Here is a 14,825-nt window from a genome sequence, read left to right as displayed (position 1 = left end):
AAACGATAAAACAGTAATTTAAAATGGATAACACTAAAGATACTGAGAGTTTTTTTCTTGTCTTAAAATTTGAAATATGTTTGTTAGCATAGTGCAAACGCATACGCAAATAGCACCTCTGCAAGACAGTTAAACCTAGACTCTTGACGTTCTCAATGTATATATTTTTTCCAACGTTAGCACGACGATTTTTATTGGTAAAAAGTAAAACGTTAGTCTCATTGGCATTAATATTAAGATTGTGTTCTTTCGAGTAGCGCAGGATTAAGTTTAGGTCTCTATTTGTACATTCAGAAGCCTTTTCTATGTCATCTGGATTGAAATAATTAATTAACTGAGGATTGTCAGCGTACTGGTACACCTCAGAGCTCTTTACGACTAAAGGAAGATCCGAAGTATATAGCAAGAATAAAAGAGGTCCCAGAATCGATCCTTGAGGAACTCTAGAAATTATGTGTTTCAAATCGGAGTAATTCGCTTTTTCTTTCAAGTTAATGGAAAAATTTAATTGTTAACACCATTAATATTTTTTCAAAAACTTCGCGCAACTCAGCAAATTTTTAGTATCGGCAATCGATTTCCAAAAATATTGAAAACTTTCCTGAAAGTAGCAATAAGTCCATTGATGTGGTATAGTTTTTAAGCCAATTAATTTTCCTAATTAATTTAATGGAAAGATCATTTTTTTCGAACACGTGGAAATTTTTCATTAAATTTGCAATAAAATCGCCGATATAATGCTCTTTTTCAGCAATTTTTTTTCCTGAATAATGCAATGAAAAAATTCAAATTTAGCATCAGCAACTGATTTCCGGAAACCTGTCGACATAGTACTGTTTTTCAGCCAACTTTTCCTGCCTAATTTTTTTGGTAAAATCAGATTTTTTATACCATTATTCGTCTTCTGAAAATCTGAAAAACTTTTTTGACAATCTTTTTTACTCTTTTTTTGTTATTGGTGAATTTACAGTCACTTTTGTAGTCGAGGGATTATTTATCAAGTAGTTGTATATTGGTAAGTATAGGCGTTAGGTTAAATACGGTATTTTCGCAAAGGCTTTACGTTTAGTCAGCATTTCTGCTAACGGTTGTATAATCGAGGTTTGAGCCTTTTTTGTCAAATTGAAATTATGCTTCACTTCTTCTATTCTTTTTGGCAAAACGAGGAATATTTGAATTTAAAAAAATGAAACTTTTTGTAAGTAAATTAATGGAAGCATAAAATTGTTCTTGACTGCTTTTAACTAATTAAAATTATAATTATATTTAATTAATTAATATAAATTTTAATCACTTATTATCCAAAAACCTGGAAAACTCTTGAAAACCACGATAAACTTATCGACATGGTACTCGTTTTCAGCTAACTTTTTCCATCTTATTTAAAAGTATAATATATATTCAAACCAAATAACCTGAATAGCACACGTAGGGGTTAAAAATGAATATAGGGTGATAAAAAGAATAATTTTAACCTGTTGTCAATTTGGCCATTTCAGCAAAGAATATCATCAAGAAAAAATCGGTGCTAAATGTAGTGAAGAACATGATATTAAGGAGAAGGAAGAGATGTCTTTAAATATCGATCACGTCACTTGGGATATAAATCAATGTGAAACACTGAAGAGGATGGAAAACATGCCAAAAAATATATTTTCTTAAATAGTATTACATAGTTTAATTGTGAGACATTTTTAAATATTAAGGATAAAATAAATATGTTTATATAAATAATTGGCAACCAAAACATTTATTCTTATCTGACTCATGTTTGGGCGAAAATTGAACTTTGTGAGTTAAACATCGATGGATTGAACAGTGCGTCACAAATAATAGAAGAACTAAAGGAGTAATGGTTTTAATAAAAAGCGACATTAAAAATTTCTTAAAAGTTGTGCAAAATCATGTGTAGCAGAGTTTAATATTTTGGTAGTTATCCCGATCACTGTGTTTGAGGGTATTAACATAATAATAAGGGATTTTAATTTTGATTTATCAGATCCTTTTAAAGTTTTTTATAAAATTGTTAATAACCCCCACGCATATTACTGATAGGCGCAAAACCCTAATTGATTACATTGATATTATGAATGATAATAAATTATCATATGTTACCCTTAATCCTCAAAATTGGCGACCACTGTCTACTTACCCTGAAGAAAGAATGATTGATGACTGTGATATAGTCACTTATCATAGAACTGTGAAAAAATATAGTATAGATAGACTACAAAATTATAGTTTTGAGACTGAATGGGCGAATCAGTGCGGATGAAAATATTTTAGCAAATATTTTTGTAAGCGAAATTACTGATATTTTAAATAAAATGTGCTGTAAAAGAAAAATATTTGCATAAGAAAACCTTCTTATATCGACATGGTTTGCTCTTTTTCGGCTAACCTCTTTTAACTAATTTAATGGTAAATTCCGAATTTCAATATCCTAACTTTTTTTTAATACAGAAATCCTTATTTAAGACCCTATACTCCAGAGGACTAGTCGGGCATGCAACAAATAAAGAAATTCTCTTAAAAACTCCTTTTATATCCCTAGTTTCTATTAAACCCGATATTCCTTGATATGTAAACATCGATTCGTGGACGCGTCGCGACGCCCGACGTCAACATAAACAACCTGTTTGGGTATTTCGTTAAATTGGTTTGCATAGCAAATGAGCCGGCCTTGGGCGAGATAGACGCTCAATTTACCAAATTGAGACGTAAACAAAGAGCGCGTACTCTCTTTGATTTTCAAAGGTAAGCCAGCTACAAGGACGAGCCTTAAGACGTAATATATTTGATTTTTAATGTTGCACAATCAAACGAGATGCAATGCGACGTTATTTTATATGAATATGGAGTTTTATTAAGAAATGTCCACGAAAACTGAAAAGTCTATATCACGTTGTTTATCATTAAGGCATATCGACCCTATTACATAAATACTAAGTTAGTTTACATACATTTTGGTGTAATCAGTTATCAGGGTTCCTCTGAGGCTCCCATTTTGGAAAAAAAAATATGGGTAGTTCCATTTACACCAAATATATCCCACGCTTTTTAGGGACGTCCTGTATCCACTAAACTATTTTTTAAAAGTAGCCCCTCTAACTCCATTAACATTTCCTCTATTAAAGGTTTTGTCTGTTTCAAGATTTAGGCACAATCGAGTCCGCGATATTAAATGGACACCCTGTATATTTATGATCTTTGCCTTTTTTGATATTTCTCCTTTTAGTATTTTATTCTTATTTCCTACTTATTATTACTTTTTAGATTAGGTCCCTTTTAATCACTATTTAGTTACCCTTTAAGTGATGAATTTTTATTAAAGAGAAATCATTTTTTAATTATTTTTTTTTCTAGCATACAATTTAAAAAAAAATGCTTTTAAAGGAGAGTTTAATTAATTGCCGGTAAAATAAGGTTTAAGTAATTAACCTTTCAAATAATCCCGTGACTCCTAATCCCATTTAAGATTTTGGGATTAAAACTCACCCCTTTGCAATTTCAACGAGGGGATTGAAATTGCAAAGATGATATGTACAAAATATTTTCCCTTAAAGTGGAAAACATAGGAAGCTTTGTCCACAAAACTTTATATTGCATTATAATAAAGCATGTTTTGGTTTGAATTTGATTTGAAAAAACAATGAATTGACAATGATAAAAACAATTTCCAGATTAAGGAAAAAATCCATTCAACGTAACAAAGAAAAGTTTACTAGGGGAAGTTTTTTTAGGGGAACAAAAGACTTCACATACTAAACTTTTCTAAATGAATTTTCAGCATCAAAATCAAAGTGGACTCTAACTAACTTTCTCATTGGCCAAAGCGTCCCGTGAAAAGTTCAATTAGGAACTATAATGACTTTCCCTTGCTAGCAAAAAGTACACTTTCAGTCACTATTAAAATTTATATTCAATTATAAGTTTGTCGTTGGCTGATGGAGTTTGTTTTTGAATAAATCCCGACAGTGGATGAAAATTGGATTTTTTCGCTCGTCCCTAAAAAGTGGCTGCACTTTTTTTGTTGTTTAATGGATTAGGTCGGCTCATTGATACATCTTCTTTAATAAATCTGCAAAGTTCGTTTCTGCATTAATAAAAGTCCTACGAGAAGCACAATTTTAAAACCGGATTTACCGCGGAAAACGCGCAAAGTGAAATCTGATTAGGGACAAGCGTCGAATGGGATGAAAAAAAAACGTACAGAAGATTCCCGGGGAAAATTGGGCGAGTTTGTTTTGCCCCACGGTGGCAGGGAGAGAAAGGGGGGAAATCAGCGTTACAATTCTTCATTTGGAAAAGCGGGCGAGTTTAACAGACGAGCGCTTTTTTCCGATTCAATAATGGAAATGTTATTTTAGGAGAGCCGAAGCCGAGGCCCTCCGGTGCCTTCCGGCTATAGAAAAGTTTGTTAAATAAATTACCGGAGTTATTCGTTGTTGTTTTTAGTTACACTGAATTTCCATTAAAATGTGTTTAAAGAATAAATATTAATTTAGCTGAATTTATCTTAACAGCAATAATATAATTAACAGCAAAGTAGGGAAGAAGATGGCGCCATCTGAGTAAGGTGCCTACGTCGTGAGTGAAATTATAAAGATACCTGAATTGCTAGTGCACCATGACCAAAAATAACCGCTGCCTGGTCTGTCCTTTTGATGTTGGTCACTCTGAACATTTTCAGTGTTGCCAAGGAAATGAAGTTGGCGACGCTGACATTTGACGTGTGACCTGTCTGAACTTAAATAGAAAAAGTCGTGACTCGTATAGTTTCGTGCACTTTCTTAAATCATAAATAATGAAATCACATTGTATATTGTATAAAATCTTAGTTTAAAATTTAACGAACGTACCTTAAATTTAAAATGCCTTAAATTTATATCTTTAAAATATGAATTTGTAGAAGGAAATTGTATATGTTCTGGAAGGTTGCGAGACTAGTTACCAGTAAACAGAAATTTTGAAACATCAATACCATTTTTCTCTATACCTCTTCCTTGTCCATTCCACTTGAGTTGCTGTGAACATTTACGAGCTTCTCTTTCTCTCTCTCTTTAATTACCAATTTTCCTTTTTATAATTTTATTTAAATATTAAAACTTATTTTATATATGTATTGGTTAGTTCATTTGTGTTACATAATTTTCAGATACATTATTTTATGTCGTTCATTACAATCTAATCATTTTCATTGATAATGTTTTTAAACCATATTCTAAATTCAAGCATATGTGCCAGAGATCAGGATTGTTGAAAGGGGTATAATAAAAACAAAATGATGTAAATGTAAATAAACACCATCATTTTTATGGTATAAGGAGTCTTAACTAAATGTAGTTTTCTATTTTGCTTCTGTAAATATTACTTCCCAAAAACTGCAATAGTTTTGTTTCCCTAAAATTGGCCCCACTGAAATTTATCAAGAGTGCCCAACATCAAAAGGAGACAATCACGCAAAATGGCGTCCACCTAGCAGTGGTCATTTATTTTTCAATGGATTGGCAGTCCAGGTGTATTTATTAAGTTCGTGGCCTACGTACATTGGATCTCCAAATTTTTGCTAAATATATTAAGCTTTTGAAATTTTTAAGTGTTCTTTCTTTGAAAGTTGTTAATAAGTACAAGACGTAATCCATATGTAAAGATCAAGAAAATCGACTTATAGCAACAAAACTTTGGACTGGCAACACCGCAAATTTTATTTAATGATAAAGTTCTGTATTTTTTCTTTAGTTTTTGGTTGAAAAAGGAAATTAAGGGATTCATTTGAGTGTTTTTGTGAACTCTTACGATGGGAAAAACTTGTGCAGTTTTTGCCGCACCATGGAAAAAAGGCGATTCCAACCGATTTTTTTACAAGTAAATACCATTATTGTGATAACATCATATCAAGGGAGAACCATTCTCATAAACGTAGAATAGAGAATCATATAAATAAAAATTTGAATGTGAACTGTGTGTGAAGTACAAGATTCTTTGTATTTTTAAACTGAAAATATTATTTTGAATACACTTATCTATTTATAATAGTGTCAATGGTTTTATTAACAGGACTTATTTTATGTTTTTTTGTTGTTTGGACAGAAAAATGGCTTATTAAAATGTTGAATTATTAATAAATCTATAATAATTATAAAATATTTAATTTCCATAAAAACGCTTTTTATTAGATAGATTAAGTTAAACATTTACTCTAATAAAGTGCGTTAAAAAAAACGCATGTACAGTTCATAAAACGTAATATGGTTGATATTTAAATCATATTCTATTATTGATAAATATAAATGATGTAAATATTTTTTGACGACGTCACTGGTAAAGGTTCCTTGTGTCGGTAGCATCAACAATGAGATCGAGCGGCGTTGCGATGTTGTTGCACTTTTCTCTAATATACGTTATCTACATTCATTCAACTTTGAATATTGATTTATCACATTGATCTTATCACATTTGATTTCAAAAAATGCTTCATATTTTATTGAAGGGGGAAGAGTAGTATTCTTTTGTGCCTGTCAAAAATGTTTATGATGTTTGAAAGTGTTTTTTTGTTATTTCTACATAAGCATTTGGCATCATTGCATCACAGATGCTGCAAGCAAACAAACGGCCTATAGTTCCATGGCAATGCTAATTCTAGCCTTTCAATGTTCTAAGGTGCAAAAAGAAAGTTGAAAGGAAGTGGTTTTGTGCTGGGTGAATTTCTTACAGTGTAAGAACTAAGTTTATATAAAAAATGATATAAGGTCACTGATCATTTCTTACTTTCGTTTTTGTAACTTTTTCAGTTCTTTATGTTAAGAGGTGTCTTTATAAGAATTACGTCATATATCAGAAGTAACCCAAAAACTTACACAAAAATCCTAGTGTGTAATAGAGTATGTATGTAAGTCAGTGTAATAAAGCCTTTGGAGCCTGTGATTTTTGACGTCGCCTTGACAAAACGTGACAGATGTCAAAAAAAGTAAAAAAATCCGAATTTCAGCAATTTCCTATACATACAACCAAACTTATATGGTCTTTTTGAGAACTGAAATTTAATTAGAAAAAAAAGTAATGAGGAGTAAACAGCATTTTTTACTAAACCAAGTTAATTACAAAAATAAATAAAGTTTTTACAATTTTTTAAAAAATAAATTAAACAACAAAAAATGTAGATTTTTATAAAAAAAAAATCCTTAAAATGTGACTTTAACAAGGAATAATGCTATTTTAAAAGGAACAAGTGATTTTATTATTTTCTCTTTCATAATAAAGCGTACTATCTAATAATCGTTTTCCTGCTTTATTTTTCCGATACCTGGGCGGTCAAAAAAATAGTTTAGTAACATTTGATAATTTTAAAATTCTTATATCTCGGTTATTATCCCATTTTCCGTAAAAACCATAGAACCCAATGTACCCTGAAGAAACTATAAGACACATTTCATCTATCTTCAACAGATTTTTAAGTAAAGGCTGTTTTATAAATTGACGAATGCACCAGATAAGGATAGTGCAAAACTGACGATAACTTTGAAACGAAACATGCGTTTTTATTACTATCTTTTTCATGAGAAATTTTTTTAGCTTGTGCCTAATTTACAACAATATAACTTGTTGAAACAACAAAGCTTTCTTTATCATTATTATTATAACTAAAATCTTAATTATAAAATAAACAAAACTTGTTACAATATGAAGCAAGTATTTCCATAAATAGCATGTAATTATTGCAATACTGCATAAAACAAGGGTGCAAAAAGCGTGTATTCCTGGCGGTAGTTTTCCCTAATAAATAAATAATTGCCTGCACGTAAATTCAAAATAATGAAACCTACTTTCCCAGGAGATCCCTTTTTAGTACATTAATATATTATCAGGGAGAACTTCAAAACCAAAAGAGATAATCCAAAACCACGCTGCTTTATTAAGCCTTATGTAGCGGGAGGATATAAAATGTGTCATATTATAATTAACGAGAATATACACATATATATTCACCCTAAAGCAGACTTACTTTAATAAGGGATAAAGGGAGATTTACGAGACACGCTCCAAGAAAGATTAAATTAAAAAAAAAATCGCGAATAATATTTAACAGGTTTGACGTAAAATGGGAATTTAAACGACCCTAGGGGCCTTCGTAACCTTTAAACGGTTTCCTATCGGGCAAAAGGGGCACGTTCTGGCTTTAAAAATTATTTAGTGGATGAACGTTTTTCACATTTCGTACACAAAGATGCTCCCACGTAGGTTATGGTATCTTAACTGATTTATTGCCGGCGTAAGCTGCATATAGGGCGAGTTTTTTAAATTATTTTTTTTTGTCTATACAGGGTGTCCCATTAGTGCGATAATGGACGATAGCTCCTTATACAGTAATACAAAAAAAAATTTTATACAAAGTTACTTTACTGTCTAGGGTGCATAACATAAAAATATTTTTGGATATACAGGGTGATTCATAAATGTGATATCATACACAACTTTTTTAATTTAAATGGAACACCCTATATTTAATTGCATTTTTGGATAGCTTTAAAAATTCTGCATACATTTTATCAAGCATCGTCTATACCAAAATTTACCCGTTTATGAAATGATATTTAATATTTTATCAAAAAATCGACGTTTGCACGTCTCCACAAAAACAAAAATAATTCACTCATTTGGAATCCTACAAGCCAAATCTTTTGTAGGTTTTTAGTGCATACTTACAATTACTTTATGGTCCTATGAGAATTTGATAATACTCTATCCAAAACCAAAAAATGTAAACAACCATATCTTATTTTTTTCAAATGGAATAATCTCTTTTACTTACCGCACTTCAGGATGGGCATCCAGCATGGCCCTCATCAACGTCGTACCAGACCTCGGGACACCCCCAATGAAGATCAGCGGCATATCCCGGTTGTACTCATACACTTTATTGTCATTGCCGATAACGTATCTTTGCTGCGCGTTGACCATTTGGGGCTGTTTGCGTGTATCGCTGATGAATACCTTGAAGAAAGTGTCCGAACTGTGGCCTCTTTTTTTTTTGGGTTCTATAGTGTATTTTTTTAAATCTATTTTAAAATGATACCTGTACAGTAAAGTAGAGGACGACCACGCAGCAAAAGAGACCGGCGGCTTTCCGGAGATTTCCCCGCATCGGCCTCGAGAGTTGCATGTTGGGCTTCAGTGAGGTCACGTCATCCTTTTCTTCCCTTGCCGATTTGGTCAATCTTAGAACAGAGTGAACCTGAAGGAAACAAAGACAGACAATTAGAACTACAAGAGAAAATCGGTGCAAGTGAGGAAATTTTGCCTGTTTTTGGATAGTTTATTGAAACAATTACCCTTGGATGAGAAAAATAGATATTCATTTTAAGTAAAAGTGACTTAAGTTGTGATAGTATTTATTTAGTAAACATCGTTAATGTACTTAGGGGTTAACTAGTCATTCATTATCGTTGACACTGACAAATTAACTCAGTGACGTAGCTATGCGGGATAAAGGAAATTTTATTACACAATTGGAGCAATTTATTCATTTTATTTGACCCAACATTTGTAGCGACAGCTGAGGAGATATGAGGAACATAACATAACTGTTCATCAAGAACAACCCCAAAATCCTTGGGACAGAGAATCCTCTGATGTAGATATTTACTTGGGTCTAATTATAGATCATAAATTACGATTTAAAGAACACATCACTACAAAACTTGAAATAGCCTATTCAACCCTAAAAATGCTTTATCCACACAGACATTATTTAAATCAAACAACAAAAAAACATTATGCGAATCCTTAGTATTATCTCACTTTAACTTTTGTGACTCAATTTATGGCCCATGCCTTGCTTGATTGCCAACAAAACGTCGAATTCAAGCATTTTTGTTCAAAGCTCCTGTCTAAGATTTATTTTTGGTATACAAAGACGCAACAGCATTACTTATAAGCTTAAAGATGTAAAATGGTTAGATATGGCAACACGTAGAGAGCGACATTCAGTTTCTTTTTATTATAAAATTTTAAAAAATCGCACCCCTCACTACCTCTTTAATAAAATTAAACTAAGAACTTCATGTAAACCTAAGACAAAGATATCTTGTTGACATTTCAAGACATGATAAGGAAATTTTTAAATCATCTTTTTTATATAATGATGCCAAGCTGATAAATAAGTATAAAATTAGTGATTTAACATTGTCAGTCCGCTCATTCAAAAATTCAATTTGGCAAAAAATGTTTGTTTAATATGTAACCTATTTAATTAAACAATATGTGACGTAACGCTGCATTTAAAGTGTCATCTCTTCTTTTATCTTTTTTATGCCTTCTTTTCTTTCGATCTCTCTTACTGTTCTCTCTCTCTCTTTCTCCCTCTTTATTTGGTAAATATATTCTTATATATGTATATAATTATAAATAAATAAATAAACAGTTTACTTCGTGGCTTCAACAGCCCCTACGTAATTGTTAGGATGCTGAAAATTAGGCCATTTAATCCCACACAATTATATTATTATTATTTCTTTTACAGCAATGTAAATATTGAATTGTAAATTGTATTGGGAATTAATAAACGTTATTATTATTATTATTATTATTATTATTATTATTATTATATAATGGATTAGGCTTCTACCGCGACCAAACGATGTCATTGAGATCACACCAATTTGCAAAACGATCCAAATCTCACTGGAGTTTCAATCAATCAGCCATATCATGATGAACTTTCATTTAAAACTTTAAATCATTAGCAAACATTAAAAAGTGAGAATTAAGAAAGCGAAAAGATATACTGTTAAATAGCCCAAGGACTGATGACCCAAAATACCCACTATTTGAACTCTTTTAGATAGGGCAGGTCTTTAACAAATTTAAAAGACTACCATGAACACCCAATCATTAAATTATGTATTAAAATCTCATGGTTGACTGAGTCAAAGCACTTTGAAAAATCGGTATATAGGGCATTGCGGGATATCTCCGTTATTTTTAGAGATACAGAGTTGCGGTTTTTGGCGACACTGTGCTACTTTTTCGTAAAACTAAAGATGCTGTTAACAAAATTTTCATAGCTCTTTTATTTTTTAAGGTACAGGGCATATTTGAAATTTTTGCATTTTGGGACCCCCGTCGTATCTCCGTTATTTTTAAAGTTTTTGTAAAAGTATAAACTTATTCTTATAGATTTTTTTCCTTAAAATCTAGTGGCATAGATATTTTTTTTTAATAATAGTTTCTGACTTATAACGTAAACTTATGTTTTTTTAACGGAACACCTTAAACATTAACAAACGTTAACGGAACACCCTGTATATTTATAGTTCATAATATTGGCCTTTTTTACCTTTTTAAAAATATATAACAGTATGGACTTATTTTCAAAATTACTTAAGTTATAAAATATTTAAGTTTAAGTTGAATTAAAATTAGTATCTTTTGTGTTATTTTATTTTTGTAAAATTGGTGGATACCGTTAATAAATAAATAAATAAATAAATTAATGTCAACTATCTTCGGGTTTTGATTGACATTTCTTTGTTTTTGAATGAATAGCGAAAATATTGATTTTCATTATTTGTGAATTTTGCCAAAAAAACGACAGCATTTGAAAATTATGAAAAATATGATATGCTGGTATGTTTTATACAAAGCAATGAAAATGCTGAAGAAGCTTCTGAACTATATTTCCATAGGTAAGTTAGAAGCCGTTATATGACTACCTACTAATTTCTAATGTTGTAGTTTTATGCTTGTTAGATATCCAGAGAGAAGGCAACCGTTTTTTGGTATATTTGCTCGTTTAAAGGACAAATTACTTGAGCACGGATCTTTTGTTCAGCCGCGTCCTAAAGCATACAATAAAGAAAATAGGGAAGAAAGGCAAAACAAATATAGTATACCAAATTTTTGAAGGGGTCTTACAGCACGTAGGTGCCAACACATACTTGAGGAAGTTATTCCAGAACTCCTGGAAAATATCCCTTTAGCCCAATATAACGCTGTCTATCTACAACAAGATGGTGCCCCAAGTAATAACTCTGGGCTAGTAAGGGCATTTCTTGAAAATAACTTTGCTCAAAGATGGAAAGCTACCAACGGACCTGTTAGATGGCCTCCACGGTCCCCAGATCTCTCGATTTTAGATCTTTTTTTTATCGGGGTATATACAAGATCAAGTGTATAAAAGACAATGCAATAATCCAATAGAACTTCAAGACGCAATTCATTTAGCATTTCAAAAATTAAGAAGGAGACAAATTATTATTTTGAATGCTATTTAAAGGGTTACAAAGATGTGCCAATTTTGTATCAGAGAAGATGGTGGTCATTTTGAACACTTTGAACAATATTGTAAAAATGATGTTTTGTTATATGGTTGTTTTCTTATAGCGTTTATTAAATTTAGATATTTGTTTTTTATGTTCCTTTATTACAAAAAAAATAAGAAAGATGCAATTCCCCATTCGTCGTTATTAATTTGTAACTTCTTATTTGTCTATTATTGTTATTCATTGCCTACTATTAAATTATGCATTTAATTTAGAAAATTGTTAGTTATTTGCGAATTTTTGAAAATAAGGCCAAACGGTTATTTATTTTTAAAAAGGTAAAAAAAGGCCAATTTTATAAATATATAGGGTGTTTGTTCTATTAAAAAAAACATAAGTTTGGGTTATAACTCAAAAACTATTAATCAAAAAAAATATATCTATACCACTAGATTATACGAAAAAAAATCTATAGGAATCCGTTTTTACTTTTACAAAAACTTTAAAAATAACGGAGATACAAGGGGGGTCCCAAAATGCAAAAATTTCAAAAATGCCCTGTATCTTAAAAAATAAAAGAGCTATGAAAATTTTGTTAACAGCATCTTTAGTTTTATAAAAAAAGTAGCACAGTATCGTGAAAACCGCAACTCTCTATCTCTAAAAATAACGAAGATGTATCCAAAATGGGACATCCTATACTTGACAGCCCCCTTCATAGCTCTAATTAAAAAATCGGTAAATGTTTAGCTCCGTTGAACGCTGTTTGATAAACCCAAATTGCCGGTCTATAAAGCCCATTAAATAAGCAAACATCCAGTCACAGACCAAGTTCTCAAAGAACATTGGAATACAGATTAAAGTACTAATTAGTCTAGAATTGAAGACATCGGAATTATTCCAAGACTTAGAAGCAGATATAATAAAACTGGATTTCCAGTATGAGGGTAATATACTTAGGTTAATATACTTACTACAAAGTTTAAGAGAATACTAAAATATAACAAAACGTGGACGTGCCAGAATAAAGTTAAAGTGACTAAGCAAGACTAGAAGAAGGCCATCAGAACCCGGTTTCTTATTGACATCCAATTTGATGATTAAAACATTAAAAAGTTCATATCACCAAAAGAACAGATATCAACCAGTGTAGGACATACTTTATCAGTATAGACTTGGGCAAAATACTCTGCAAAAAGGTTGACAGTTTCGCTACCAGAAGAATTCCTTAAAACACTGTAGTGAACTACAGATGGAATATTGGAACTCTTTCTTCTATCATCAACACACTAAAGATGACTCAGTATAGGTTATGTAACAACTTTAGAGCTTAACAACTTGACCTTAATAGAAAAATTAAATATATAGGAACCTGTGGAAAGATATTTCTTATGTGCCATCAAGAGACTTGGAGATGAGCAAAGAATCCCAATGAAACTGAGAAAGAAAATTCATCACCGCGTCAACATCCATAGAATGGAAATCACGATAAAACCCATTGCCAGTCAGTTCAACATTAATTAAATGCTGAGCTTCAAGTTCAAGAGCAAAAGTAAGTGGAGGATGGTTGGGATCCAGTCCATCAAGTCCAGTATTTTATCATTTCTAATCAAGTTCAACTGACACAGATTATGGTAGGAACACATAAGTGAAATTACCTGAATCTCCTCTATCTCATCAGGAGATGACAATGGAGATGGAAGGGTCACTGAAGCAACTTTTTCTCTGGACCACTGAGCTTGGGGAAGATTAAAATCTCCCTGAACACAGATCTTGTTGTTAGAAAACCTCTTCGAGAGTATTTCCAGGTTATTACAAAACACAATATACTTGTCAAACTTTGTTTGAGGAGGAAAATAGGCTGTTGCTAAAATAAACTGGTTACCATGGAAATCAACCTGAACAAACAAACGTTCAATGATGTTACTAGCATGTAATGCTTTGCTAATAAGGGACTTACGTACCGCTATCAAGACGCCCTCTACCATTAAGAAAACATCAGCCTCAGATGACCTGTCCTTGCTGTATACATTTTAATCAACCATCTCTAAATAATTTCTTGATATAAAGAACAGTATATTTTTTTCGAAAAATTCGTAATAATTACCCACAGTATCAAACACTCATTACCGATACAAGAAACAAAGAATATGAATTATACAGTTACTTAGAGCTAAATCTTTTCATTATTTTTACATATTTTTTCATTAATCAAACCCTAAAAAAATAACTTGTTGGTCCTTAGATTTCCGCTTAGCTCCGCCTTGGCCATTTCTATTCTTATGGTTCTCTGCATACTTCTCTAATATTCTACTTTTCAACTACTAAGAAAAAACAAAATTTCAATTGTAAGTTCTTTTCAGTCACATTGTCTTTTATCTATTCCTAAGGACTAAGAGAACATCACCACAAGATGATAGAGTAATACGAAGTGATGGCAATTTTTATTCCACCTTGCAATTCTTCAAACCACAAAAATCGGTAATTGGACAGAAAATCGTATATTTTTCGAATTCCCAAGCAATAAATGATAAAGAATAAGTATTGAGGTTCAATTTTTAG

At 31.4% G+C, this 14,825-nt stretch overlaps 1 protein-coding gene across 1 annotated transcript in view; it reads right to left on the bottom strand.

The window, feature by feature from the left end:
• LOC126746056 (protein-tyrosine sulfotransferase) overlaps positions 1-14,114 on the bottom strand; it is a 95,203-nt gene extending 81,089 nt beyond the window's left edge. The window contains exons 1-3 of the mRNA XM_050454153.1: positions 13,922-14,114; positions 9,077-9,235; positions 8,813-8,994 (exon numbers count right to left, since the gene is read on the bottom strand). Of these exons, the coding sequence (XP_050310110.1) occupies positions 8,813-8,994; positions 9,077-9,163 (269 nt within the window). The 5' untranslated portion in view covers positions 9,164-9,235; positions 13,922-14,114. The remainder of the gene's footprint in view (positions 1-8,812; positions 8,995-9,076; positions 9,236-13,921) is intronic.
• Positions 14,115-14,825: the final 711 nt, after the last annotated feature.

This window comes from Anthonomus grandis, chromosome 17 (genome assembly GCF_022605725.1).
Source record: "Anthonomus grandis grandis chromosome 17, icAntGran1.3, whole genome shotgun sequence".
Taxonomy (NCBI): domain Eukaryota; kingdom Metazoa; phylum Arthropoda; class Insecta; order Coleoptera; family Curculionidae; genus Anthonomus; species Anthonomus grandis.
The sequence above is the reverse complement of the archived record's forward strand: the minus strand, read 5'-3'. Positions and strand labels throughout refer to the sequence as shown.